This window comes from Protopterus annectens, chromosome 2.part0, assembly GCF_019279795.1.
Source record: "Protopterus annectens isolate FY-2018-M chromosome 2.part0, PAN1.0, whole genome shotgun sequence".
Taxonomy (NCBI): domain Eukaryota; kingdom Metazoa; phylum Chordata; order Ceratodontiformes; family Protopteridae; genus Protopterus; species Protopterus annectens.
In genome coordinates, this window is record NC_056728.1 from 842984991 (window position 1) to 843011230 (window position 26240).

General features: G+C 41.6%; 1 protein-coding gene across 5 annotated transcripts in view; it reads left to right on the forward strand.

Annotated features, from left to right (window-relative positions):
- USO1 (USO1 vesicle transport factor) overlaps positions 1–26240 on the forward strand; it is a 1866649-nt gene that overhangs the window by 1648021 nt on the left and 192388 nt on the right. For all 5 annotated transcript variants that reach the window (XM_044061107.1, XM_044061108.1, XM_044061110.1 and 2 more), the window contains one exon: positions 9933–10031. In XM_044061107.1, coding sequence (XP_043917042.1) covers positions 9933–10031 — 99 coding nt within the window. The remainder of the gene's footprint in view (positions 1–9932; positions 10032–26240) is intronic.

Sequence of the window (26240 nt, forward strand, 5' to 3'; positions counted from 1 at the left end):
GTTCTTTTTTTGCCATTTGCACAGTTTGGATCTTTATCTTTGCTTTCATCTGTTTTGCTTTTGCATACATAAACAATATAACCAGAACAAGCTCCCATGTTGCTATCAAATTATGTGTCAAGATCCAAGCCTGTATTGCTTTTATTTTTCTCAGGAAAGAACATGACATCGGATGTTGTCCTTTCATTCTTCCTCAACTTTTGGGTTTGGATCCAATTCTCAGATCTGACTCTGTCGCTTATTCCAAACTTAGGATCCAGCTCTCAAACTCCTCCCTTTTCCCATAAAGCTCTTTTGCATCCTCACAGCCTCAGATCTCATTTGCCTCCATTGTGAACAGATGCAGGTTTCCGAGCTCTTGAGCTATTATTCGTCTTGTGAAAAAATATTTAAAACTTTTATTGGTATTTTCTGTTTCTTCTCTACATATTAGTCTATTCTCCCTGTAAGTTTCTCTTGCTGGCATTAGGGCATTTCATTACCTTTCTACTTTATAATACCTTTTTTAAGTAGCACTTGCTTACCATTGCTGGTAATCTCTGTTACCATTTAGGGTATTTTCTTGCTTGCCATGGTTGGTAGCAGACTTGTCTTTCTATTTCTGTTAAAAACAAAACAAAAAAATTATCTGTTTTTACTTTATTCTTTTTGTAATAGCGAGTGTAACTTTTTTTCTTTTTAGACTCTGTGAGGTTCTTAATAGTGATGTCGGAAAAACCCACAGGTTTCTAAAAGTGTTGTGCTTGTGGGCATAAAATTCTGAATTCGGATGGCCATAAGTAGTGCACGTGTTGTCTAGGGGCTGATCACTTACATATGGCATGCAAAATATACTCCACCTTCTACTGTAGTGCTTTAGAGGATCAACACAATAAACTGATCTTAAGACATCTTCTGCCTTCCACTTTTACTTCAGGTGCTCAAACTCCCTCCTAACATAGCAAGTCAGCTCATTTGGAGCATAGAAAGTGCTCCTCTCTGAAGTCCACTAGGTCTTCCTTGGAGTCTCCCACAAAGACGAAGAAATTATCAGATCCTACGCAGGGATCTGCTTATAGGAGTGCTACTCCAGAGTGTAGAATAAATCCAGTATCACGTACCCCACCTTCAAGGTTACTTCAATCCTCAAAGAAGCATTCAAGGCCTCCTTCCACTTCCTCCTCTAGGTCCTCCAGGAGCTTATCAGAAGCAGTTGTGGATAGGATGATGCATAAGTTTCACAGAGCTCAAATCCAGATGGGGATCTTACCAACTCTGTCCCCTACCAAATCCATGAGTATGCCAACATCTTCTCAAGCTATTTTCTCTCCTTGTCCAATCCATCCTGTGGTTTCGGATCCCCAAGATCCAAGATATCCAAGAGGTCCGGTGTTGGATCAGAAGAAAGCTTCTTCCTCCATTCCAACTATATCCTTGGCTAGTTCTGCTCTGATATCATCGGATAAAAATGGATCTCAGAGCTAAAGTGCCGGTGTTGGGTCTGAAGAGATAGGCTCAGCTCTGATTTTATTACATCTGTCCCTCACTCACAGAGCCTCAGCCCTGGACAGTTCGGATATGGCTCCACCCCCCCCAGTGCATGGATCCAAGGGAGATCTTGAATTGCCTTCGTCGGGAGTTTCACCTCCAAGGAGGCGGGTTGGGGTCTCTCCGGGTCCATCTGCTTTCAAAATGGTGAAAAGGGCTTTTTGTCTCCACAGAGAATCAGTCTCTCATATCTCGGATCCAGCTCCCTTTCCCTCATTGGTTCCTAACTCGTTGACTCACGCCTATTCCACAGGGACAGCCAGAACCAGTATACATCCAGCCAGTTCCATTAGAGCAACCTCCCCTCTCTTCTAGCACCTCACCTGCACATCCCACAGAGGAAGTACATCGGAAGAGGTTGTGTAAAAGGCGACACATTGACACCCCATTGGAGCCTTTTACAGAGGATACAGATTTTGATTAAGCAGAGGGCTCCCCCAGATCACCACCAGATGACATCTCATTTAGAGATATTCGAGATCCTCACCAGAAGAATCTGTTTTTTTGGTTTTAGCATTTGTACGTCTTTGGTCCCCCTCCAGAGGATGAACGTATTGCTTTAGTTGCTCATCGGGTTTGGAAAGAACTGGATACCATCAAACCCAGTCCTAAGACCCAACAGGTTTATGCCCCCCCCAACCGACAGACTAGACTGGAGCAAAGGGATCCCCATTGATGCTATGTTGGTGATGGCAGCCGCCAAGAAAGAGCCAGGAAAACAGAGCTCAGCTCTCCATCTGCCTAACAGAGAATCTAGAGCATTGGACAGGTTTGGGAAGTGAGTATTTACTTTGGCTAGCTTTGCCCTGAGATCACTAAATTACCTGGCACATTTTACTCGACTTCAGAAAGATTTGACCCAAGAGCTTTCAGATACTTTCTGAGTCCATGTCTCCTGAGGATTTCAAATAGGCGCCCTCTCAACTGGGCCACTCTTTGGTCCATAGCCAGTGCTTCGATGATGTTGATCACTCACACAGTTGAAGGCACCTCACGAGCAGCCGGTTCAGGTATTGCCTTAAGGAGACATGCCTGGATGCTGCTCTGCAATTCTGCGGAACCTTTTAAGACATTTTTTATTAGCACTCCATTTGCTGCCACTTACTTGTTTGGGCCATCACTAAAAGAGACGCTTACCCACAGTGAGCAAGATGGAAAGACTGTCTTCTGTAGGAATCAAGGTTTTAATCCCAGTGAACCTTTTCTAGGAATCAGAGAGGTGGCAAGAAGATGTGGTTCTGGAAATCTCAAGGGCCTTTCCAAGATCTACATGGTGACAATTCCTCCGGAGGCAGCGGAGGAAATTTCAGTGGTAGATGTTTCCCTAGAGCCAGATGAGGTCCACAGAATCAGGGCTTTAAGATTCCTTTTTGGATAGTCCCTTTAAGCACTCCTGAAATACTGCCCAACTGTCCAACTCTGGAGGCAGTTGGGGGCTGTTTGTCTTTGCACACAGATGCCTGAGGAAGTATGGCACAAGATACATGGGTGCTAAGCATAATATCCAGGGGTTATTTCGTGCCATTTTCCCTTCTTCCATCTTACAAAAGTAAGAAACTTCCCAATGTTCCACCCAATCAGAGGAAGGCAGCAGCATACGAAATCCAAAAACTGTCAGACAGGAGAGTTATCCAGAAGGTCCCCCCAGGCCAGATAGGATTCAGAACTTATTCACACTTATTTTTAGTGCCAAAGAAAACAGTGGACCTCAGATCCATTTTGGACCTAAGCAGCTTAAATCAGTAGGTAAAGAAAGCAAAGTTCTGAATGGTCACAGTCCAGTCCATTCTACCCTTTGTACACAAGGACGATTGGATGTGCACTGTAAATCTTAGGGATGGGTACTGTCATATCTAAATAGACAGGCAATCCAGAAGACATCTTTTGTTCTGGTTGGGAGCAAGTCATTACCAATTCAGAGCCCTACCCTTTGGACTCATCACAGCCCCCAGGGGGTTTACCAAATACATGGCAGTAGAGGCAGCTCACTTGAGACTAAAGGGATTCTAGGTGCTTCCATATCTAGATGACTGGCTCCTCACTGCCCCCTCCAAGCATCTACTTCTGCATGCCAGAGACTATTTGTTACAGATTTGCAGTTTTTTGGGCATAACTATAAATCATGCCAAGTCAAACCTAATCCCAGTCCATAGCCTGGAGTACATTGGTGTTCTACACATGACAGAACAAATAGCCTCTTTACCTCCTAATTGTGTTTCCACTATAAGGAGTCTGATACATTTTCTCATTCCTTATTCTACTCCTTCAGCAAGGTCAGTTCTGCAGGCATTAGGTTCCATGGCAGTGTCCATTGTACTACTTTCTTTGACACACTCTTTTATGCGAGCTCTACAGTGGACTTTAGCTGTACAGTGGTCCATTCTGTATCAGCCCCTATCTGTTCCAGTCAGTTTCACCCCAGATTGCAAACAATACATCTGATGGTGGTACAATCGGACAATCTACATCTAGGCAGACCCTTAGTACTTCCAGCCCCTACAGATGCTTCTCAGTTGAGGAGAGGGCATTTCTTGGGAAGAACAGTCCAAGGCACATGGTCTTCACAAGAGATCAAGTTGTATTTTAGTGTTCTAGAGATGAGAGCAGTCCTTTTAGTGTTGCAGGCATTTTAAGATACTCTCCCTTTGGGAACTATTGCAGTTCAGGCCAACAACATGCCTGTAGTCTGGTTCATCAACAAACAAAGAGGAACTTGATCTTATCCTTTTTGCAGAGAGGCCATGAGAGTATGGAAATGGGTGATCTCATCAGACTGCTTTCTAATTGCAATGCATATTCCGGGGAAAACCAAAGTGCTAGTAGACAAACTAAGGAGATGCATTTTGATGCCCAGTGAGTGGTCTCTCAATCAATTTGTGGCAGAGGTGATCTTTCATCATTACGGCCAACATTACCACAACTTATTTGGCACTCTCCTCAACAAGTGCAGCAGGTACTTCACTCTGATCCCCCCTTAGGGAGAGTCACCAAGAGATGCTCATGCTCATAGTTTATGCTTGGCCCTCAGGTCTCCTTTATGCTTACCTTCCTCTTCCCTTGATTCCCAAATTTTTACAAAAAGCAAGCAGGTTGAAGAATTCAGTAATCCTCATTGCCCCCTTCTGGCCTTGACAAGTATGGTTCCCCTTCCTATAGTCTCATCTTCATTATCCTCCATGGATACTGGAGCCAGTTCTGGATCTCCTTTCACACCCATCAGGGATCCACCATTCCAACGTTTGAGCACTAAGACTAACCACATGGTTTCTCCACTTACAATAATAGACAGCCCAGGCTTTCTTCACCTGTATGTGATATTATTTTGGCTTCTTAAAAAGCATCTACCAAAAAGGTATACAAAAGCAAATGGAAAAGATTCTCCTTTTAGACTTTGAATAAAGACATAGATGCTTTTTCTACCCTAGTCTCTACGATTCTCCAGTTCTTGACAACACTTTTTGAGAAAGGAGCTAATTTCTCTACAATTAAACTTCAACTAGCAGCTATCTCTAATTTTCACACAAGGAACAGACATTTTTCTCTGGTGTCATCTAAACTATGTAAAGCATTCATGAAAGGCATCTTTCTTCTTAAGCCTTCAATGAAAGATCCCTGACTACCTTGTGATCTGACCGTAGTACTGTAAGGCGTAACACAGAAACCTTTTGAGCCTTCAGCTGAATCTTACCTGAAGTTTCTGTCATGGAAAGCATTTTTCTTAGTAGCTATTACATCTGCAAAGAGAATATCTGAACTCCTGCCTCTGTCTTCAAAATCTGCTTATATAATTTTTCATCAGGATAGGGTTTCCTTATGGACTAACCTTTCTTTTTTGCCTAAAGTGGCCTCTGAGAAGAACATTAATCAATCCATTCACTTACCAGTTTTCTTTCCAAAAATTTCCAATAAAGGAGAGTACATGCTGCATCTCCTTGATGTGCACAGACAGATTACATTTTTATCTTCATAAGACAAAGCAGTTCAGAAAATCAGACCAACTCTTTGTTTCCCTTTCTTCAAAAAGACTAGATTATGTAGTATCCAAAGCCACTCTAGCAAAATGGATAACAGACTGTATTTCCTGGATTTATTCTCAGAAAAGCGTGACATTATCTAAACCTCCCAAGGCTCATTCAGCTAGATCCATGGCCACATCATCTGCTTTTTGGTCAAGAACATCTATTGATGACATTTGTGCTGCAGCTACGTGGTCCATTCCCCATACTTCTGTTACTCATTACAAATTGGATATTATTTCTAGAAAGAGAGATGCCTTTGTTTCAGCAATACTCCGGAATATCTTTCCATGAGGTCCATGCAAGATCATCGTAGTTGGGGACTCTGTCCCATACATTGTGGAAAAATGAAAAAGGACAACATCATATTTAAAAGTTTTGTTCTTATCATAAATATTCATCTGTGATGTTCATTTTCATTTTTCCTCAGCTTCCTTCCCATCCATCCCCCATCCAAGTTCCTGGAGAAACCTACTGGACTGTACTGGAACCTACAATTCCAGGTTTGAACCCTGTCTATCCTTCAGACTATTCCTGTTCTGCTTTGGGGATAGGGGAGCAAACTCGATCTGAGGCAGTGGGGATGCAATAGAGCATTATGGGTAGAAAGAGGCACTCAAAAGCCGAATCTCAAGTCTGGAATAAGCGGCCGAGTTGGATCTGAGGATCAAATCTAAACCCATACATTAAGGAATAGTGAAAATGGGTAACACAGATGCCTAGCTATGGTAAGAAAATACATTTGAAATTGTCACACTCCAACTGTCAGAGAATTTAGCATCACTTCTAGGTGTCTGATGAGTAAAAGTTGTTGGCCTACATCATTCCAAGAAAATGGCCAGTGGTAGGTAACTCTTCCTTCACAAATAAGCAAGAAAATCATCCTCACAACCCAAGGCATATGTTGCTACAGTGATGAATACTCAGAAGGCATAAGTAGGCTTGAACATCCTCAGATTATGACCAATATTTAGCCAGTCCCTGAGTCCCACATTTGATGAGCTCACCTTTGGGTAATGAGGGCTTAAGCCTGAAGTAGTCCTCAGTTGGATTGACAGATGAATGGATTGGAGGAGACCTATCACCATCACTCATGGATGTGCTGCCTTGCTCATGTCATGATTTCATACCTCCACTACTTAAGCATACTTGTCCCATATGTCTGCCAGATCTCTACTGCCCCCTGCTTACAGCTGAAGGTCTAGAGAACAAGCAGGTGTTTAATACTTAGTAGAAACTTCAGTCACAGGGGTTGGACTACATTTTTAGAGGATATAACCTGCTTTCAGCACAAGGCCAAAAGACATCTTTTTCCTGTTCATTTGTTCCCATTCATCCAATACCCAGTGTGGGAATATCATATGTTTGCCCTTTTGCAAGATAGTAGTAATTCCTGCAGTTAATGGAGTTTGTGGCACTCCATGAGGACGCTACAGACTCAGAGGCCATCTGTGATTTGTACAGAAACATGAAGTCCTCCCTCTCCTCTTGACTCCCCCCAAAATATTCCTTCTTCATAGAGACCTTTGAAGTTCACGAGGTTCAGCATGCAGTGGTTTCAGGTTACCATCTTCTCCCAACACAGGAAAGCATGAGCATGTGTTTGGGGAAGATAAGAGTCCTGGATTATTCTACCTGTTTTACCAGTTATCACAAATGTTATTCATGCAGCATGAAGGATCTTCTGAAGTAGAGCTTTCCAGAAAGTATTTGCCATTTGTAAGTGAAATCCCCCCATTATTCTTTTTGGTGCTGCTTGAAAAGGAGCAATTGTTGTGCATGTTCTTTTCATCACACGTAAGAAAGATTTCTGTATAGCTTCCCATCTGTCTCATGGATACCACAAGTTCAGGGGAAAAAAGACCAAAACTAATTATGATGATCAAGAAGGCTGTGGTTTAGTTTCCTTGCAGTGCAGGAAGCTCTTTTTTGGTCCTAACAGTGGATATTCTCCATGGTTGAAGTGAATGGGATTCCTTTTGTAGACTTTTAAACCCACAAGACTATGTAGTATTTTTTTTTATAAGCTGTCGAGGCTGCAAGAGACCAACATGCACTTGGCAATCCTGTGCCATCAAGTGGAAGTTATTCTGCATTGGGACAGTGCTGTTCATATTCTTTGCTCTACTTAGGTAGGGATTTGCATTGGATAAGGAAACCATTTATAATTGGATTGCAAAATACGTGTTATTTTTCCAATTAGGCAGTTCACTATCTATTAGAAAATGCTGCTTATACAGTTCATTACAGGTGGGGGGCTTTCCATTTCTTGCTACAGAAATGCATCCGTTGTGGTAATTTTTGCCATGGGCACTTGCTCTCATTCTCACCTTCACCACATATTTTTTAACTTTGACTGCAGGAGTCAGTTCCCTAAACCTTGACTACAGGAGTCGGTTTCCTTCATCACACCAGTATTACGGGATTTAGCTGCCTTAGCTTGCACCTTTTGGTAATTGAAAAACTCATGCCTCCCTGAATGTGTAATTTTCACTATTTGGATTCTGTCCAGAAGTTACCCACTGCAGAATATCTCCAAAATCAGATTAATGTATTTGTACCAAGTCACATCATTTTGTCTGAAAGGGGGGTCTCCTGTACTGCTTTTTATTCTCCCATTTCCCTGTTTATACACATCCCCTCCATTCTGTGGCTGCTGATGGAGTTTCCTTTAGTTTAAGCAGGTGTGTGTATGTGTGTGAGAGATGTATTTATACCCCTGTGTTTTGTGTGTATGCATTTTTTCCTGTCTTTCATTTTTTTTGTCACTCATGGATGGGGAGTAAGATTGTGAGTAGCCCAGTACATGATGTTGAGGACAGTACTGATAGGAGGTGCTAGAACACTAAGCCTGGGAATGAGAGACATATGTGCCTTGCTAATGATAGCAGAAGGAGAAATCCCAGTATGTATCCATTACAAAAGTTTTCGTCACAGGCCACTGTTACAACACATACATAAGTATGTACAAGTGCTGCTTTTACCAGCTTATCTTAGAAATGGACTTCTGCACTAGGTGATTTCCTCCATCAGCATTTCAGATGAATGTCTTTCTATATCTGGAAAGTTTGTAAATGTATATATTTCTCTCTTAAAAGTGAGCTTGTCGTGTTTGCTCAGTTTTCCCTGGAGTCAGAACTTGGGCAGCTGAGGTTGGGTGCACCCTCTTACAACCATCATGTAATGTTGCTGTCTGCATATATGAAAAATTGTGTATTTATCCATGAGCAAGTAAATGCAAGCATTTTGTGATTGAATATCCTCAGAGGAAATCTCAATTACTGTCCTCTGTAGAAGGCCTTACCCATCAATTATGTGATCTTATTTCTGTTACTTTCATCATGGGTCTTTCTTTATGGGTTTGTCATTAAAACTAGGGGACAGAGTTGGTAAGCACATTTTTATCGTAAGGCTATTTTTTTATATATCCTTTTTGGAGTGATATCAATTCACCCCATGTAATTTAGTCACTACATATAGGCTGGCCACCTTTTCAGATTCCAAAAGTGGGACTCTTTTTTTGTAGAAACATCATATTTGTTAGGGCAAAACATACCCATGGCCAGTGCAAAGGACAGAACTATTATTTTTTGTCAAAATAAAAGCTTAGTCTTATAACATTAGAGTTGCTTACGCTATTTAATGTAACATTTTAAGAGATTCAGATACAAAAATAACTGTTTTATGCAACTAACAAACACTTGGGAAATATTTTTGTATTAAAATCTCATGATATTTGACATTTTTTTTTTGTTTGTTTTTCTCTGGAGCCCAAAGAGGGACAGGTGGTAAGCCTTACTATATGTGAACGAGTAATCCCAGACTTGAGATGTTTTTCACCCACTGTGAAAGATTACAGATTTACTGAGGTGGTGAAAGCAAATGAGAGCCTTGCCAAAGGCTTGTTACGCAGTGCTGCAAATTTAGGTTTGAGAACTTGATGAACTCTCCAGGTGTAGGCTGCATGTGTAATGACTTTGTGTTTTGTTGATTGAAGTACTGCTGGTAACCCATTACAACTATAGTTAATATTTATGGGGCTCGTTGCTGTAAGCTTCTACAAAACTTGCTTCATGTTAATATTAAGAAAGGTGTAGCACTGCTCTTGCTCTGGTGTCACCAAAAATGCCTTCTGTCAGGCTAGGTGTCAGCACTATTTTGTGTTGCTTTTTGAAAATGTTTTCATGCAAGCTGCAACTTAATTTAGTTAGAATCCCTGGCAACTAGGTCAGAAGTGGAATTATTGGAAAAAATAGGTAATGTCTGTGGTATAAAAAATATAAGGGAAAAAAATCTAAAGAATTCAGATATACTTATTGTATTTAGAGCTAGTTCTTAAACATGCGTTATAATTATAATGAGTTTACATTTCTGAAATATGTTTCCCAGGAACTGGAAAGTTTGCAGTCTCAACTACAGTCACAGTCTGCACAGATCAGTAAATTGCAGAATGAGAAACGGGAGCTGCGCCACAAACTTGAAAAAGCTGTAAGTTTGATTTTGGTTATTAGAGTATTACATTATCACTGTTGTACATTATCACTGATGTTCCGTAATGGATCTACTTCACTTTATCAAATTGCCACAACACAGAAATTAAAGTCAAGGAGACGAGAACATTGAAAGTTTAGAAAAACGAGAGTGCACAATTGGAACTTAGATCATTAACTAAGCATAAATTTTGAATGGAGGTCGTGGTGCATTCAGTATCAGGAAATCTACCCTTATCCTCCTTGTAGGGTGATGTTGGTGTTGGTATATATAATTTGCAGGTATGGATAATTTATTTTTTATGTTTATGCAGGGGCAAGCCCCCTTGCAACCTCCTATGTGGGGGGGGGGCTGTGCCATTCACACCACCTGCAACTTATATATACCAACTCTGAGATCGCACTACAGTGAGGAAAAGGATAGCTTTCATGATCCTGACTGTACCGCAGTCTCCATTCAAAATATATACATAGTCCGATTTTCTAAGTTCCGATGATGTTCACTCTCGTTCTTCTAACCTTTTAATGTTATTGTCTCACAGATTTTAGTTTTGGTGTTGTGGTAATTTGGTAAAGTGAAGTAAGACCCTCCATGATATATAATAATCTCAGAGAGAAATTAATTTCTAACTTGAATCAGTTATATGTTTAAAGTTTGCTTTTTAATCAGAAAAGCAGAATTTTACTGCATTCAAGCAGTCCTGGGAAAAAACCTACAATGCAGTAGTGATATCTCCATTACCTTTTCTTCCCCCTTTTTCCACCACACAGTCCAAAAGGTGTGTCTTATGGAATGAATAGGGAACTTCCTGGGTGTTATGATTCATTCTGGTAAGATCCTACGATATCAAGTCCAGTACTGATTATATTTGTAAAGTACTTAGATTCTGAATTAATCCCTTAATGTTTCAGATGTGACACATGCTTCACCACTGATGCTCTTGGAGGCTTTATCTTACTTTTTAGTAACATGAATTTTTAAGCTTTACATTTGGAGCCATTAGAACGTTTTATTTGGATTACCTGTTGGGCGCTGAAAACTGTGCTGTGTTGATAGTTAAATTTCTTCTATGTCCTTTATGTTTTGACCATGATTTATCTGCTGCATCATATCAGCCAGATTGCAGCCATTGACATTAATGTACACTACAGAGGTAGTAACAACTGTGCAGTCTTTGAGTTATTTTTTGCCTCCCTTCCAACCTCTGATGACTGCACCATCAGTTACCCATTTCATCTGACATGTTAACATGTGTCATATGGTTTGCAGCTTTAGACTGAAATGTTTGATTTGAAACTTCTGACAAAGTTCATCTTAGATCTTCAATAGCAGGTCACCATGTAGCACTCAGGATTACAGTACTTTGTTCTGTTTATTAATTGTAAGCAAAGTTTTCTGTCTTTACTCAGTTTTTGCACTCTGAGTGAACAGTCAATTAACTTTGCTTTGGCACGTTTCTAAGGTGGAATTAAAGTACTTTATAATGTTGGCATTTTTCTCACTACTGATTTTTTTGACTAGAAGTATTGACAATTGCATGTGTGGGCGTCACTAGTTTCTGAAAGATTTCCATTTGCATTATTTGCTGTGTTTAAGAGAGGATCACAGTATTGATAATATTGTAAGTTAAGGTTACTTCCCTTATGGCATCTCTTTAAATGCATGTAGTTCTGCATTGCTCTGAATGAAACGTTTAAATTCATAAAAGGGGAAGAATAAACTTGGTTCCTAGTGAATGACATGAAAAGTCCAAAAGGGAAATCAGAAGGGGATAAGAAACAGGCTGAAAAGGTGGTTATTGCTAAAAAGGAAAACTTATATTCGCAACAAGTGATTTTAAAAGTGATTTTGCAAGAAATGAACCGGATGAAAAAAAAATCACTAATGGAAAATTGACTGGTGCAAGAAAAAAGCTTGGAGAAGTTATCAAACGACTTAAACATCCCACAGTGTTGCAAGATGTAGTGGCAGAGAATGAGAGAAGTCAGCAAAGGTCAGATTGAATTGTTTACTGAGACAAGAATGGTTGATGCTGAAGACAGGGCTCGATATAATAATAATAGTGTCTGGAGTGCCATAAAGATATGAAGGTGGGGAATGTCAAGTAGCAATGGTTACGGGCAGAGTGAACTGGTATTCCCAAATCAGAGCTGTTTATAGAGACTGCATGGCTTCCTGTGGTAGAGTCAGTAAAAAAGCCTCAATCAGTAATTATAAGATTTTATTCTTGTGTGCAAATAAAACAGTCCTTAACGAACTGTGGTGACCAGACAAGAGGTTGACAAGGGAGGATGTGACTGTGTTTGTGGACATGGATTTTTAATTTGAGACTAGGCAGAAGAGGAATGCATTCCTTCACTTGATCAAAGCATGTAAGAAGTGTTTCCATTGGAGGATGGGGGTATATGGCTGTTTTCAAAATTTACCAACAAAAGGGACAGTAATGACTTTTGTTGATGTTGCAGAAGTAATGGACAGGTGTACAGCAGGGGAAGTCGGGCAGTCAAATAATGATGCGAGGGAGAGGAAACAGGGAAGGAAGATGGCAAAGTACTTTCCTCGGTTCAAAAAACAGAAATTGAAGGAGAAGCTGCAGATAAAGAATCAAACAGAAGGGAGAGCTGACAATAAAAATATTGGAAATGGAAGTGGAACTGTTAAAAAAGTACAGCGGAAGACCTGTGAAACTGGGAATAATGGGCACTGTATGGTGGATGTGAGACTGAAAGGAGTGTCTTTGCATGGGATATTGGAACTTAGATGGACTGGGATGCTTTCTTCTCTATCCTCTAAAGGAGTGAAATGGAATGCCACATGGTTTTTAAGACCAAGATAAGTAAAATGACTGTTGCTTCATATTTTCACTTTTCTTAAAGTTGATTATAGAGGGTGGACTATATTTAATCAGTAAAAAAAAATGTTCCTTCAATTAATTGTAGATTAAGGAAGTAGATGGGCTATATGTTAAATTCAATGGAGGGGAAATGCGCAAAGAGGAGGCTGATGCATATTGACTCGACTGCTTTTGCAGCATATGCATTGGGATGGAGAGATTAGAGGATGAGCTCTGTGAAAGGGGTTTATTTATTTTATTATTATTTTTTTTTTAATTAGGTGAATTCATCTTTTAAATGACCAGCTGAAAGGGGGACTTAGCACTCTGTGGTGGAATTGGATTTATGGCTCATGACACTGTGGGAGGACATATTAGTTTGCTCTAACATAATGCAGTGAGAATAGTGGGGTACAGGCACTGTAATGAGCTCATGATAGCGAGGAGATTAACCGTCAATAAATAAACAGGACACCACGGGGTAATAGATTAGTGGAGGGAAGAAGGTTGTGTCCTGACTAGGTGAATAATGGAATATGAAACCAGTGGGAGGAGATGGCGGTGGAGCTAAGAGCAAAGAAATACTGAGAGTAGTGGAGTGATGAAATGCATGGACTACTGTGGAGAATTAGTGTGTCTGAGCAGAACAGATGGAGCCTGGCAATATTATAGGTTACTTAAAGGAACTGTTACGAAGAATGAAAAGTTTAAAATGAGTGCCTGTAGCAGCTTTGCAATGAATACATTTAGCAAACAATTTAATGGGGGTTGAAAGGGGGAAAGAGGACATGAGTAGGTTTAAGTTGGTAGTTAAATGATGGAAGGCAAAACTTAAAAATTAAAGATAATAAAATGGTCGAGTTAATTGGAAGGGAAGGCGGAAAGAATTGGGTAAAATGGGAAGGAAGATGGTAGGAAAATTAGAATGAACAATGCTTGAGATGGGGTAAGTGGGGGGATGAAATCAGGGTAAATGAAATAAGAAGTTGAGGAGGAGGAAAATAATTTGGGAGGCTAGGTTACAGATACTGGACCAGTAAAGCTAACTGGCAGGGGTGAAGGTAAGACAGTACTAGTAGTTATGGCCACGTTGAGTAGGCTTAGGTTGAGCAGATGGTGAAATACTGAGATAAGTAGGTAAGAAGATGTATAAGTGGTAGCTCTAGTAGATGAAAAGGGGAGGGAAGGATAGAGAGAAGCCAAGGAAGGCTGGAAATGGAAAGTGGGGAAGATGGATGACTTGGCTCAAGCTTGAGAAGAATGAGTGTAAATAATGAAAGGAATAGGGAGTGATATACTGGAGAGAAAAGAAATTGAATGATGAACTTGCAGGCAATTTAGTGGGCAACCACACTATCATAGTTGTGACAGAACCAATAGTTGATGTGCAAACCAAACCCTTCAGAATATTATGACTGTAAAGAAGGTGGATTTCAGTGTGTGTGTGTGTGTGTGTGTGTGTGTGTGTGTGTGTGTGTGTGTGTGTGTGTGTGTGTGTATGTGTATGTATATGTATATGTATGCATATATACAACATTTTGAGAGAGAATAGAGAGGACTAGGAGGAATTGTATGTGTGTTAGACTAGGCATCAGCAAAGTAAGTATTTCAAGTAAAGGAAGAAGCTGTAGAGCAGAGACAGAAAGGTACCTAGATAGGTTAAGTAGATTACACAGCAATAAGAAAGCTGACTTTGGAAAGAAAAAATGATGGTGGTTTGTAACTGTGTCATATTTGTGAATGAATTTAGAGCAGTAGTGGACAGAATATACTTTAGATTTGGTATTAATACATTTTTGGCAATAGCCATCCTCTAGTCTGGAGATAACAGATTTGTTACAACAAAGATCCAGTTGTGTGAGTAGTTTACTGGTTATAAGATCAGTACGGTATTGAAATGGAAGTATTGTATGTAGGTTAAAGCTATGGCATTTTTGCTTTGATTGTTGTGAGATGGAATTATCTAGTGGGTCAGTTATAGTGATTTGGGAAGGATGTTAATTTCTCTTTTGTTAGTACTGAGAATCATGCAAGTATTTTTTTTTTTTTGAGTGATACTAGTAAGCTGATTTTAGGAAAGCTTGTGGTATAGTGTAGTGAAACTGTCTTGTACCAGTTTGTAAGGAAGTGGAACATTGTATAAGTCTTTGATGAACAAATCATTTAAGCACATTGTTATATTGAGAGACAGGAGATCTTGAGTTTTATCCTTACGAGCAAAGATACAATTGGATGAAGAGTAGAAGCCAGAAGGGCAGCTGTTGTTAACATTGCTGTGTTTGGGCTATTGTTTACTTGTAAGGTTTGGTTATGTAACTAGATAGAAAACCAGTGTTGTTCATTGGGGATAAGTGGGGATAAGATTAGTGCTACTAGTTTTTTGTTTAGGATAGTGTTGTTAGCAGTAGCAAAGGCACTCATCAATGAAAAGGATATCAGTGAAGGAGGCCATTTCTCATCTTGCTGTGTATAGAATTAATAGCAATATACAGGAATTTTATGGTACTAATGCCAGCTCTAAAGCCATGAGGGTAATCTGTAAGCAGATGTTATTTGTTAATATGAGAAATTAGTTCTTGGTAAATGTGTTTTTCTATGATTTTTGTTAAGAGATGAAATATTTGAGGCTGGCCTGTGGTCATTGTGTCCACTGGTGTTATGAGAATTTAAGTATTACCTGAACATGTATGAACTGACTGGGTAGCCGTCCAGTGTGGACACGTTCTAAATGTGGGAAAGTTTTGTTGTGTGTGTTGCTTAGGGAAAGACTGGATGTAGTAGGCTACTTTTTCAAAAGATGGTCTTCAGTCAGGTTTCTTCAGCATTTTACGAGGGTTGCTTTATTGACGGTATCTTTAAAACAGAAGATTGGAATTTAGTCAACTTGAAGTAAAGGTAGGATTAGAATATTTATTTAGGATAGGGTGGTTAGATTTTGAGAGAAGAAAGTGTTTGAAGCTAGTAAGATAAGGGTAAGTAGAAAGAGGGGAAGGTGCAGGAGTAAAATCTTTGAATCTGCTAGATATGTCTGTTATGGTTCTCCTGAAGTGATGAGGAGAGGAAGACAAGTTAGTCTGCCTATTTCTGAGATATTTAACTAGGGCAGATGAGCAGTATTCTGCATTTTATTTCTTAAATTAAGATACAAGATGTTTGGTGTCGTTTTGAGTTCATTTCCTCTAATTTTTCCAGGCTGAATTTCTGCCTTTGTAGAGAATTTTTATTTCAGAAGTTAACCACAGTGCTACCTTTAGCTCTCACTCTCTCTCTCTCTTTGTAATGAAGCAGAAATAGTTAATATTAGAAAGAATTAATTTGAAATAGGATTGTGCTGCCTTATTAGGACAACTGACAGTAACGATTAAATTCTATAGTCACTTTCTTCTAGGTATGGAATGAGCACGGTTCATAGTCTCGGGTATGGTGCAACGTGTATGGAGAGGAGGGTGTGGTTTGGATTTGAGTGACCAAGATGGTGCAACTGGGCAGTGGTCACTCTTATTATTTGGACAGAAAGAGAGGCTTGTATAGCTCATTGAAATAATAGTGGTATGCATAAAGCCTAAGGTTGAGTCCCATCCTCTTGATGCGTTTGGCCTGGTAGGTGATTACCAGATGCACCCAAAACAAATGTTCCTAGGGTGATTGTTAGACCACAGTTGTTAATAGTATTTTCAAGAAGTGGTATGAATGAGGGTGTGTGTGTGTGTGTGTGTGTGTGTGTGTGTGTGTGTGTGTGTGTGTGTGTGTGTGTGTGTGTCTGTGAAGAGACACACATAAGTTTATTTTAGACAGATGTCCGAGCAGGACTGCGGCGTATATCCAGTTTGGGGAGTCGTTAGGGCCTTAGAAGTGGTGTATTTTACAACCGATATGGACTTATAATTTGTTAGTAGAAAAAGTTCACCTTTTCTGTTTCTGCTGCCAGTTCTGTTGCTGTAGAGTAGGTGATGATTATTCTGAACATAGGTAAATGGACATAATGTGTCCTTGAGGCATATTTTGTTAGATCAGTGCTAGCAAGGTTTTCTGTAAGTAATCTGGATCCAAGTTGTGAGCCTCTGTTAATGCTATTCATGCTCATTAGGACAGTTTTTTTTTTGTATTTCAGATGAGTAGTAAGACAGAAGTTTTATAATGTGGAAGTGCATTTTATTTAATTGGCTTTTGTGAAAGGGCAGTTAAATTGAAAGTTGTGTAGGAAGTTTTTTATGGATGATGAAAATAACTTTAATGACCATCCTGACATTATAGAAAGATGGTTTTAATAAAGTTGTTAGGATGCTTAGGTGAGCGGAGTGTGGAGAGTTAAGAGAGTGAGAGAGACAGGTAAAGGAGAATATGAAAGGGAACCCTTTATTCCTATTTAAATTTAATTTGTTGTGAAGGGTAAGTAGAATTGAAAGGATATTGCACTGTAGTTTTGACTGTAAAATTAAAGATTGAAAGACTTTGCTAGAGGTATTGCTGAGGGTCAGGAAGTATATACTGGAGTCTGCAAGAATGATGATTAGCTGTTGAAGAGATATGGGGAACGTTTGAATTAGAGAGCAGAAGTGTTACATTGGAGCTATAGTATATAACATTGGTGGAATGTGGTTGCTAATGTGGAGTGTGTGAAGACTCCCAGCCCAGCTAGCTAGAATTTTGTAAATAATTCTGTCATTTGTGAATATTAATACGATCCATAGACTTGTCTTATGTAAGAGAACTATATGTTATGTGTATTAAACAGCTGGTGCAAAAGTGTGTGTTAAACTGTATCTTATGTGCTGAGCTTCAAGAATGTAACCACAGTGCACCCTACTGGAAAAGAACAGAGTTAACTTGCAAACTCTAAGTAAATAAGTGAATTGTTTACTATGGTGTTTATCTCAGCTAGGAGACAGACTGTCTGCAGCTAGAAATTCTTTCTATTGTCTGGAAACAGAAATAATTACAGGTTTCAAAGGTAAAAGTTTTTAACTGTTTTATGACTTCCAGTTCCAGGGAAACTTCTAAAAAAATAAGTATTTTTGACACAGAGGGGACAAAGAATGATGTAATCTGAAATAAACGAGTAGAAATGTTTGAAAGTAATTTAAAAACCATCTCAGAGAGTGATTTGTCTTTGGATCTGACAACATCCTCTCATCGGCACTTGTCTGGTTTGTAAAACTTAGATTACAGTGGTTTCTCTTAGAGATAGATAGGAATTTAGTAAGATTAGATGTAATGTAGTTCTAGCTCGCCTTAATTCTTACGACTCGGCCTATTACAAGCTCAAAGTTTCTTAGTTGGCTCATAGCTAGGTAGGTATCCCATAGTGCACCAGTACAATCCCCAGATCTCATTTGCCCCGTCTATGAGTTCAGATGTGCTTCTTGCTTGGCTGTGGCTAAGTTTAAAACTTTTTCTATTATTATTACATTACTGTTTACCTATAGCGATTTATCTTGTTCCAGGTAGAGTTTAGTAGTGTTAGGAGTTTTTTCTGACTTGGAGTGTTTTTGACTTTTAAATTAGTTAGTTGTTGAGAACTGGTTGGCCATTGGCCCTTGTTCTCCCTTTTGGTATCCTATGTGCTAGTTTTTCTATTAACGTTGCATGTTTGCGCTTATTTTTGCTATTATACTGGTGCAGTGTTTTTCTTGATTATTACTGAGGTTTTAATTCAAAAAGAAATTTAGATAGTTAGAAATTTAGCTTGTGCGCAGTGTCATTTGATAGTTTCTGACCTTGTTTTTTCTACGACTTAGCTCTTCGAGCCGTAGCGTTCTAATTTAGAGTTGGAAATTTAGATATTTAGAAGTTTAGCTTGTGTGCATTGTCTTTTGATAGTTTCTGACCTTCTTTCTATGACTTAGCCTATCTTCCTAGGTCCGTTTAAGTTAGAGGACCTAGTTCTCTGCTTATTTCTTTTTTTTCCAGGGCTAGGCCTGTTGAAGTTAGAGGACCTAGTCCTCTCTACTTCTTCCTTGTGTGTGTGTGGTTAGGACTAGGCCCATTTAAGTTAGAGGACCTAGTCCTCGTGCTTGTGTGTTCCTGCTTAGCTAGTTATTATGTCTAAAGAGTCTAAAGACCACAAACCTTCGGGTTTCAAAAAATGAGTAAAGTGCTCCCAGAAGATGTCAATTACAGATAGCTATAGTAATTGTGTTTATTGTCTCGGAGCCATTCATTTGCAGGAAACTTGTTTATTCTGCTGTTCCTTCAGCTCCAGAGTTCTCCAGGAGCGGAAGAACAAGTTAATTTTGAAAGGTCTTCTCAAGCCTTCATTTGAGGAAGACTTAGCCAGTTCATCTTCCTCTTCAAAATCACATTCTTCTAAGAAAGAGAAGGTTAAGGCGGCCAAAAGGCATTCTCTGGCGGCATCTGGTGTATCAGAACCTCCTCAAAAAATATCTAAACCGGATAAGACTTATACCTCCTCAGCTTTCCAGTGTCCTCGGAGCCAATCAAGATTGTTGATATTGGCACTTCAGTTTCGGCTCCAAACATTTCGGAGACAACTACTGAGAGACTACATCGGAGCCGGTCCAGAGATCCCTTGCCGGTCTCCCCAACCTTAAGATCTCCAATTCTGCAGAAAACCAAATCACCTACACTGTCATCCAGATCCTCCAGGAGCTTGTCAGAGGAAGATGTGGAGAGAGTAGTGCTTAGACTCCTGAAGTCATCTGCCTTGCCAAAAATGTTGTTGGCGCTGACCCAGTCAGTTCCGGAGCCACCTGAGTCCACCCCCCCCGTTGTCGTTCCTCCTCCAAGCCATGTCTGCCTTCGGAGCTGGAGTGGTTGGTACCACTTGTTGTGGTACCCTTGGTTCCAGCTCCCCTCGAGGCTGTCTCTGAGCCAATTTCTGCTCCGACACCTTTGGTGTGTAGGAGCTGAAGCTCGCCGGTCGGCCCCGACAGGGACACTTGGACCGAACCTCCTCGGTTCTGTCTCTCCCTCTCAGTGTGTCTGCTAGGCTGAGCTCGGACCCTACATCCATCTCAGAGCTGATAGCTCTGGAGCCGATGACTTCCTCAGTTTCCTCAGAGCTGAGGCTGTCTTAGGAGACAGAGAGCTCTGCCTTCGAGATGATGAGGAGTGTGCTGTCTTGTTCATCAGCTCCACACAAGGGTACCGACACTCTTCCCCCTCGGGCACCGACCTCTTTCTCACCACCTACTCTGTCTTGCGACAGCAGAGACCCGCAGCCTTAGGAGCCCCTGGTTGGTGGCCCCCAGTCTTCCGAGACCTCCCCAGAATATCCTTTTGAGGAGCCCCCTCTGAAGAGGACATGTAAGAGGAAGCATATAGACTCCCAGGTTGAGTCCATTACCTCCGACACTGACCTTGAGGAGTCAGAAGGGTCCCCCAAGTCGTCCTCTGATGATGTCTCCTTTGTAGACATCTTCGAGATCCTTAAGCAGAGAGGTGGCTGGCCCACTGTTACCCCTTCTCATGAGAAGTCAGTGTACCTGAAGGCTTTCAGGTCTCACACTACAGCCTCTTGGGTGTCTCCACCTTTTGATGAGCTTTTAGACCTTGTTAGTCGGAAGGTGTGGGAGAGTCCTGATGCCGTGGAGCCAGTTCCCAGAAGACCGAATAAATTTCTGTCTTCCCCCAAAGAGAAAGAATTCTTGTCCAAGGGCGTGTCTGTAGATGCCATGGTGGTGGCGGCGGCCACTAAGAAGGAGCTACCGGAGACTTCATCTGTCCATCCGCTGAATAAGGAGTCTCGAATGATAGACAGATACGGGAGGCGTATCTTTTCATCTGCGGCATTCACACTCAGATCGCTTAACTATCTTACACATTTTACGAGGCTTCAAAGAGATCTCCTTAAGGAGTTGGGAGATGCTCTACAAGGTGCATCTACTGAAGAAGTCCCTGAGAAGGTGTCTGCTCAGTTGTCCACCTTCAGTTCCATCGTTAACTCCTCCATGAGGCTGATTTTTTTATGCAGCCGACTGAGCGAGCAGGGAAGCGGGTTCAGTAGTTTCCCTTAGGAGGCACTCCTGGATACGCTTATGTAATTTTGTGGAGCCATTCAAGTCTACCATGATGGTTCTTCATTGTTTGGACCTAAGGTAAAAGATACACTCACCAGGTGCGAGCAAGAAGGGAAAATGCTCTCTGCCATGGGAGTACGTTTTACCGTCCCCTCTAGACCATATCCTAAGGGTCAGAGAGGTGGCAAGATGTAGTTCAAGAAGTCCCAGAGATTTTTCCCTGATGCACAGGGTGACTCCTCCTAAAGAGGCGGAGGAGGAGGAGCAAATGGTAGATGTCACCCTAGAGGCAGGGGCAGCCCGCAAAACCAGGGAGGCCGCAATTTGTTTCAAAGCCGTCCCTATCAACGCTCCTGATATGGGGCCCGGCTGTGCTTCTCTGGAGCCAGTCGGGGGTTGCATGTCTTTGTATCCAGAAGCCTGGCTAAATATCACCCAAGACAAATGGGTACAAAGAATAGTCACCAGAGATTACTCCATACCCTTTTCTCTTCCACCCCTCGCTCCCAGGAAGATCCCGGATGTTCCACCCAATCACAGGGATCAAGCAACTGTAGAAGTGAGAAAGTTGCTCACAAACAGAGTCATCCAAACTGTCCCCGCAGACCAGATAGGTTCTGGAACTTACTCCAGATTCTTTTTAGTGCCAAAACGTATAGGGGACTGGAGGCCCATATTGGACCTCAGCAAGCTAAACGAGTCCGTAAAGAAGGCTAAGTTTCGGATGGTGACACTGCCGTCTATACTCCCTCTCTTGGGGGAAAGACAATTGGATGTGCTCCATAGACCTCCAAGATGTGTACTACCATATAAAAATGGACAGAGCATCAAGGAGTCATCTACGCTTCCGGCTGGGAGCCAGTCATTACCAATTTCGTGCTCTGCCTTTTGGTTTCCACAGCCCCAGGGTGTTCAGCAAATGTATGGCGGTAGTGACAGCTCACCTGAGACGTCTAGGATTCCAAGTGTTTCCGTACCTGGACGACTGGCTCCAGACTGCTCCCACCAGGCATTTACTCCTAAAAACCAGAGATTCCACTATCCAGCTTTGTTCCCAGTTGGGGATTACAATAAATTGGGAAAAATCTGCCTTATCGCCCTCTCAATCTGTGATTTTTTTATAGGCGCAGAAATAGACACAGTCGCCATGTTAGCTCGTCTTCCCACAGAAAGAGCGCAGAACCTCAGACAACAAATTCTCTGTCTACTTCCTCTACAGAAAGTCAAGGCAAAGACGGTGCTGAAACTCTTAGGGACCATGGCATCCACCATAGTGTTAGTCCCTCTCGCCAGATTATACATGCAAATTTTTCAGTGGCTTCTATCGTCCCAGTGGTCTTTTCAAGCAACTGCCTCTATCTCACCACATCCTCATAACAGAGTCTTGCAAGAAGGATCTTCGTTGATGGATTCAACCCAACCAACTCACAGCAGGCACCCCATTCCTTCCACGCCAACCCGTTGCTACTCTGACCACGGATGCCTCCCAGATAGGGTTGGGGGGCATTATCTAGGCAGGACTGTCCAAGGCACATGGCAAGATTACGAGACTCACCTGCATATCAGTGTCCTAGAGATGATGGCAGTACTTCTAGCATTGCAAGCAGTTCACGACTCTCTCCCTCTAGGTACGATAGCAATCCAGTCAGACAACATGTCAGTGGTATGGTGTCTCAACAAACAAGGTGGAACCAGATCTTACCCCCTTTGCCGAGCAGCTATTCGTATTTGGAAGTCGGCAATATCTTCCCAGCGCTTTCTGGTGGCAATGTACATCCCAGGGACAACCAATGTGATAGCCGATAAACTCAGCTGAGCAGTCTTAATGCCTCACAAGTGGTCTCTGAATCAGGAAATAGTGGAACAGATCTTCTGCAAATGGGGACGGCCTTGCTGCGATCTATTCGCCAGTCCGATCAACTACAAATGCAGCAGCTATTTTTCCTTATCCCCCCTCTGGGGGAGTCACCGAGGGACGCACTTGTTCACGATTGGCCCCTGGGACCCCTTTAAGCTTTCCCTCCTTTTCCTCTCATATCCAAAATGATTCCGAAAGCAAAGATGTTAGGAAGCAAAATGATTCTCATCACTCCTTACTGGCCTCATCAGATTTGGTTCCCCTTTCTCGGGCCTCATCTACTAGATGATCCATGGACTCTGGACCCAGTGCCAGACCTCTTGACACACGTCAGGCTCCCTTCATCCCAGCCTACACACCCTCAACTTGACAGCATGGCTGCTCCAATTCCATCCCTAGTCAGGCTTCATGACTTTTCACCTGCTGTGACCCACATTCTCACATCTTCGCATAAACCTTCCACCAGGAGGTTATACTCTTGCAAATGGGGAAGGTTTTTTATCTGGGCTGAAGAAAGGAATGTAGATCCTTACACTGCATCCATCCCAATGGTTTTAGAATTTTTGTCCGAACTTTTCCACCGGGGATCTGCTGCTGCCACAATTAGGGTCCAGTTGGCAGCGATATCTAATTTTCATTTGGGCCTGCATGAGTCTAACCTGATGTCACACAGATTGTGTAAAACCTTCCTTAAAGGTGCTACTTTGCTGAGACCCACCTTTCAGGAACCGGTAGCTTCCTGGGATCTGAACTTTGTCTTGTCCAAGCTAACTTCACCGCCCTTTGAGCCTGCCCATTCGTGTCCGCTGAAATTTCTCTCTTGGGAGACTTTGTTTTAATAGCCATCACATCAGCTAGACGAGTATCAGAGTTGCAAGCACTGTGTCTATAGAGCCTCCTTATCTCATTTTCCACAAAGACAGAGTTTCTCTTCGTATGAATCCTTCCTTTATCCATAACGTTTGCTCTCAAACTAACCTGAACCAAACTATAGAGTTACCGGTGTTTTTCCCTAACCATTCTAACGTAGCAGAATACAAATTTCATCAATTGGATGTTTACAGGATGTTGCAGTTCTGCCTTCACATGACTAAGGATCTCCGAAAGTCAGATACATTTTTTGTATCCTTTTCAGATTCTAGACTAGGTCTGCCAGTCTCTAAAATTACTGTCAAATTGGATCTCAAGCTGTATTTCCTTTATTTACTCCGCCAATGGAAAGACTCTACCGTTCAAAATTAAGGCTCATTCTTCACTATCCCTGTCTACATCTGCTGCCTTCCAAGTCAGGGCCCCAATTGACAGTATTTGTGCAGCAGCAACTTGGGCTACCCCCATACTTTTATCACTCATTACAAATTGGACGTGATCTCAAGGGGTAGAGCCTCCTTTGGTTCCACAGTACTCAGGAGTATTTTCTCGTGAGCCACCCAGGAATAAGGTGCTAGGGACGCTGTCCCATATGTAAGAATGAAGGCGAGATAGGACTACAGAACATAAAGAAGTTAAGTTCTCACCATAACGTTCCATGTTTGTAGTCCATCTTGCCCTTCAATCTTATGAACCCACCCACCTACCCCCATCCTGGAAGGATCTGGAGATAGGATAGTATTACCTTGACAGGGTGGAGACCTTTCATTGTTGCTGTTCTTTCTGGATAACATTAGTTCTGTCTTTCTGTAGTTTAGCAGCAAACAAGATCTGGGGATTGTACTGGTGCACTATGGGATACCTACCTAGCCACGAGCTAGCTAAGAGATGGAACTTTATGGTGAGTACATAACTTCTTTTTTAGATGTTTCCTATATTTATGTGAGACTGTATTTCCCGTAATTCTGAACTCTGTTGTCACTGTGTTGAGTCATTGAGTATTGCCTTGTTCTTTTATTATTTATTATTAAATATATTTAAACCTTTTAATTGTGGTTGGTTTGTTTAAAGACATATAAGCTCTTAAAGTACTTTCATGTATTTGGTGACGCTGTATAGGCCACTCTTAAATAACCTTAAAAGTTTTGGACACACTTACCATTTGGATAATAGTAACATTACACAGTAGAATTGGTCACCCTTTGGAATGGCCTTATAGTAGCTGATAAGAGTGGTTGGTGGCAGCTGGTACTACCTTATAGTCTGGGCAGAAGGCGGCATAGCTAGTGAACGTTTGCCAGCCTTCCCCAGGAGTGTCTGTCTGTATATAAATCAAATCTGAAAGAGTGTGTGTGCGTGCGTGTGCGTGCGTGCATGTGTGTGTGTGTGTCAGCTACTTGGACAGGGGCACGAAGCACTGACAGTGAGGGTGCTGGAGGTTTTCGCTTGACCACTCGGCTGAGATGTTAACCCTATAGCTGTGCCAGTGGATCTGGATAATGAGAGAGAAACCAGCCCCAGACTGAGTATGATCTCTGTGTGCTCTTAAGGGAAATTGTACTTTACTGTGTGTGTACTTGTCATCCTCCCAATCTGCACGTCCCTCACTGGTGCTAGTGATGAGCATTGAGGTTCCTTGATAACTGGTCCAGTGCAGAGGCATCACATAATTAATTGTCTGGCAGTCGAGGGATTGCCACATCACATATTACTTGGTTGACAGCGGTGAGATAGCCACATCACATATTAATTGACTTGTAGTGGTGTGGAAATTGAATTCCTGTAGCTTGTGTACAGTGATCACTGAAAGTGCTTGTACTCTTAATCAACCACGCAGTGAACATCCAGAGTTCATATCACAATTGTTTTATTTTTTTTGTTAGCTTAGTTAGTCAGGGAGAGCAGTTAAGCATGTCAGCAGAGGAGTATAGTAAGCTTGACAAAGGAGCCAGTTAGCTGAGATGTGCCAGGGTAAAGGACTGGTGCATGCCAACTTGACTAAGGCAGACATGATTGTAGCTTTAGTCACAGCTGCATCAGAGAATAGCAGTGAGGAGGGTGATCAGACTGGCTGTGGAGATGTACAACTCTCATAAAATGGACAGCTCAGCCTTTCCGCAGAGGACTTAAAAATCCATCTGGAGTTAGAGACTTGAGCTAGAGGCCAAGTGTTTGGAAATAGAGGCAGCAGATAGAGAGACTGAGGCATCTAGAGACTGAGGAAAATGAGAAACTACTATGCCTGAAAGCTGAGGAGAAGAGGCAGAGGCAACATGAAAAGGTGATACTGACTCTTCACCAGAGTCATGGAGGTAATGGGGAAGGGAGTAACCGAACCCCAGAAGCAACAAAGGTCAGTAAATTTCTTCCCCAATTTACAGAGGGGGATAATTTTGATAGTTTCATTCATATGTTTGAGAGGGTATGTAAACAGTATGATGCTGACCAAGGGCTCTGGGTACAGTTCCTGACCCCCTTACTCCATGGTAAAGCTGTAACTGTTCTTTCCAAACTGTCTGATAATGACTGCTTAAATTATAATGTAAAAAAATGTTTGCTAGAATGTTCTAAGTTAACACCTGAAGCTTACAGGAAAAAGTTTTGTGAGCATAGACGCAAGGCAGATGAAAGTGTGTGTGAATATGTTGCTGAACTAAGCACTTAAT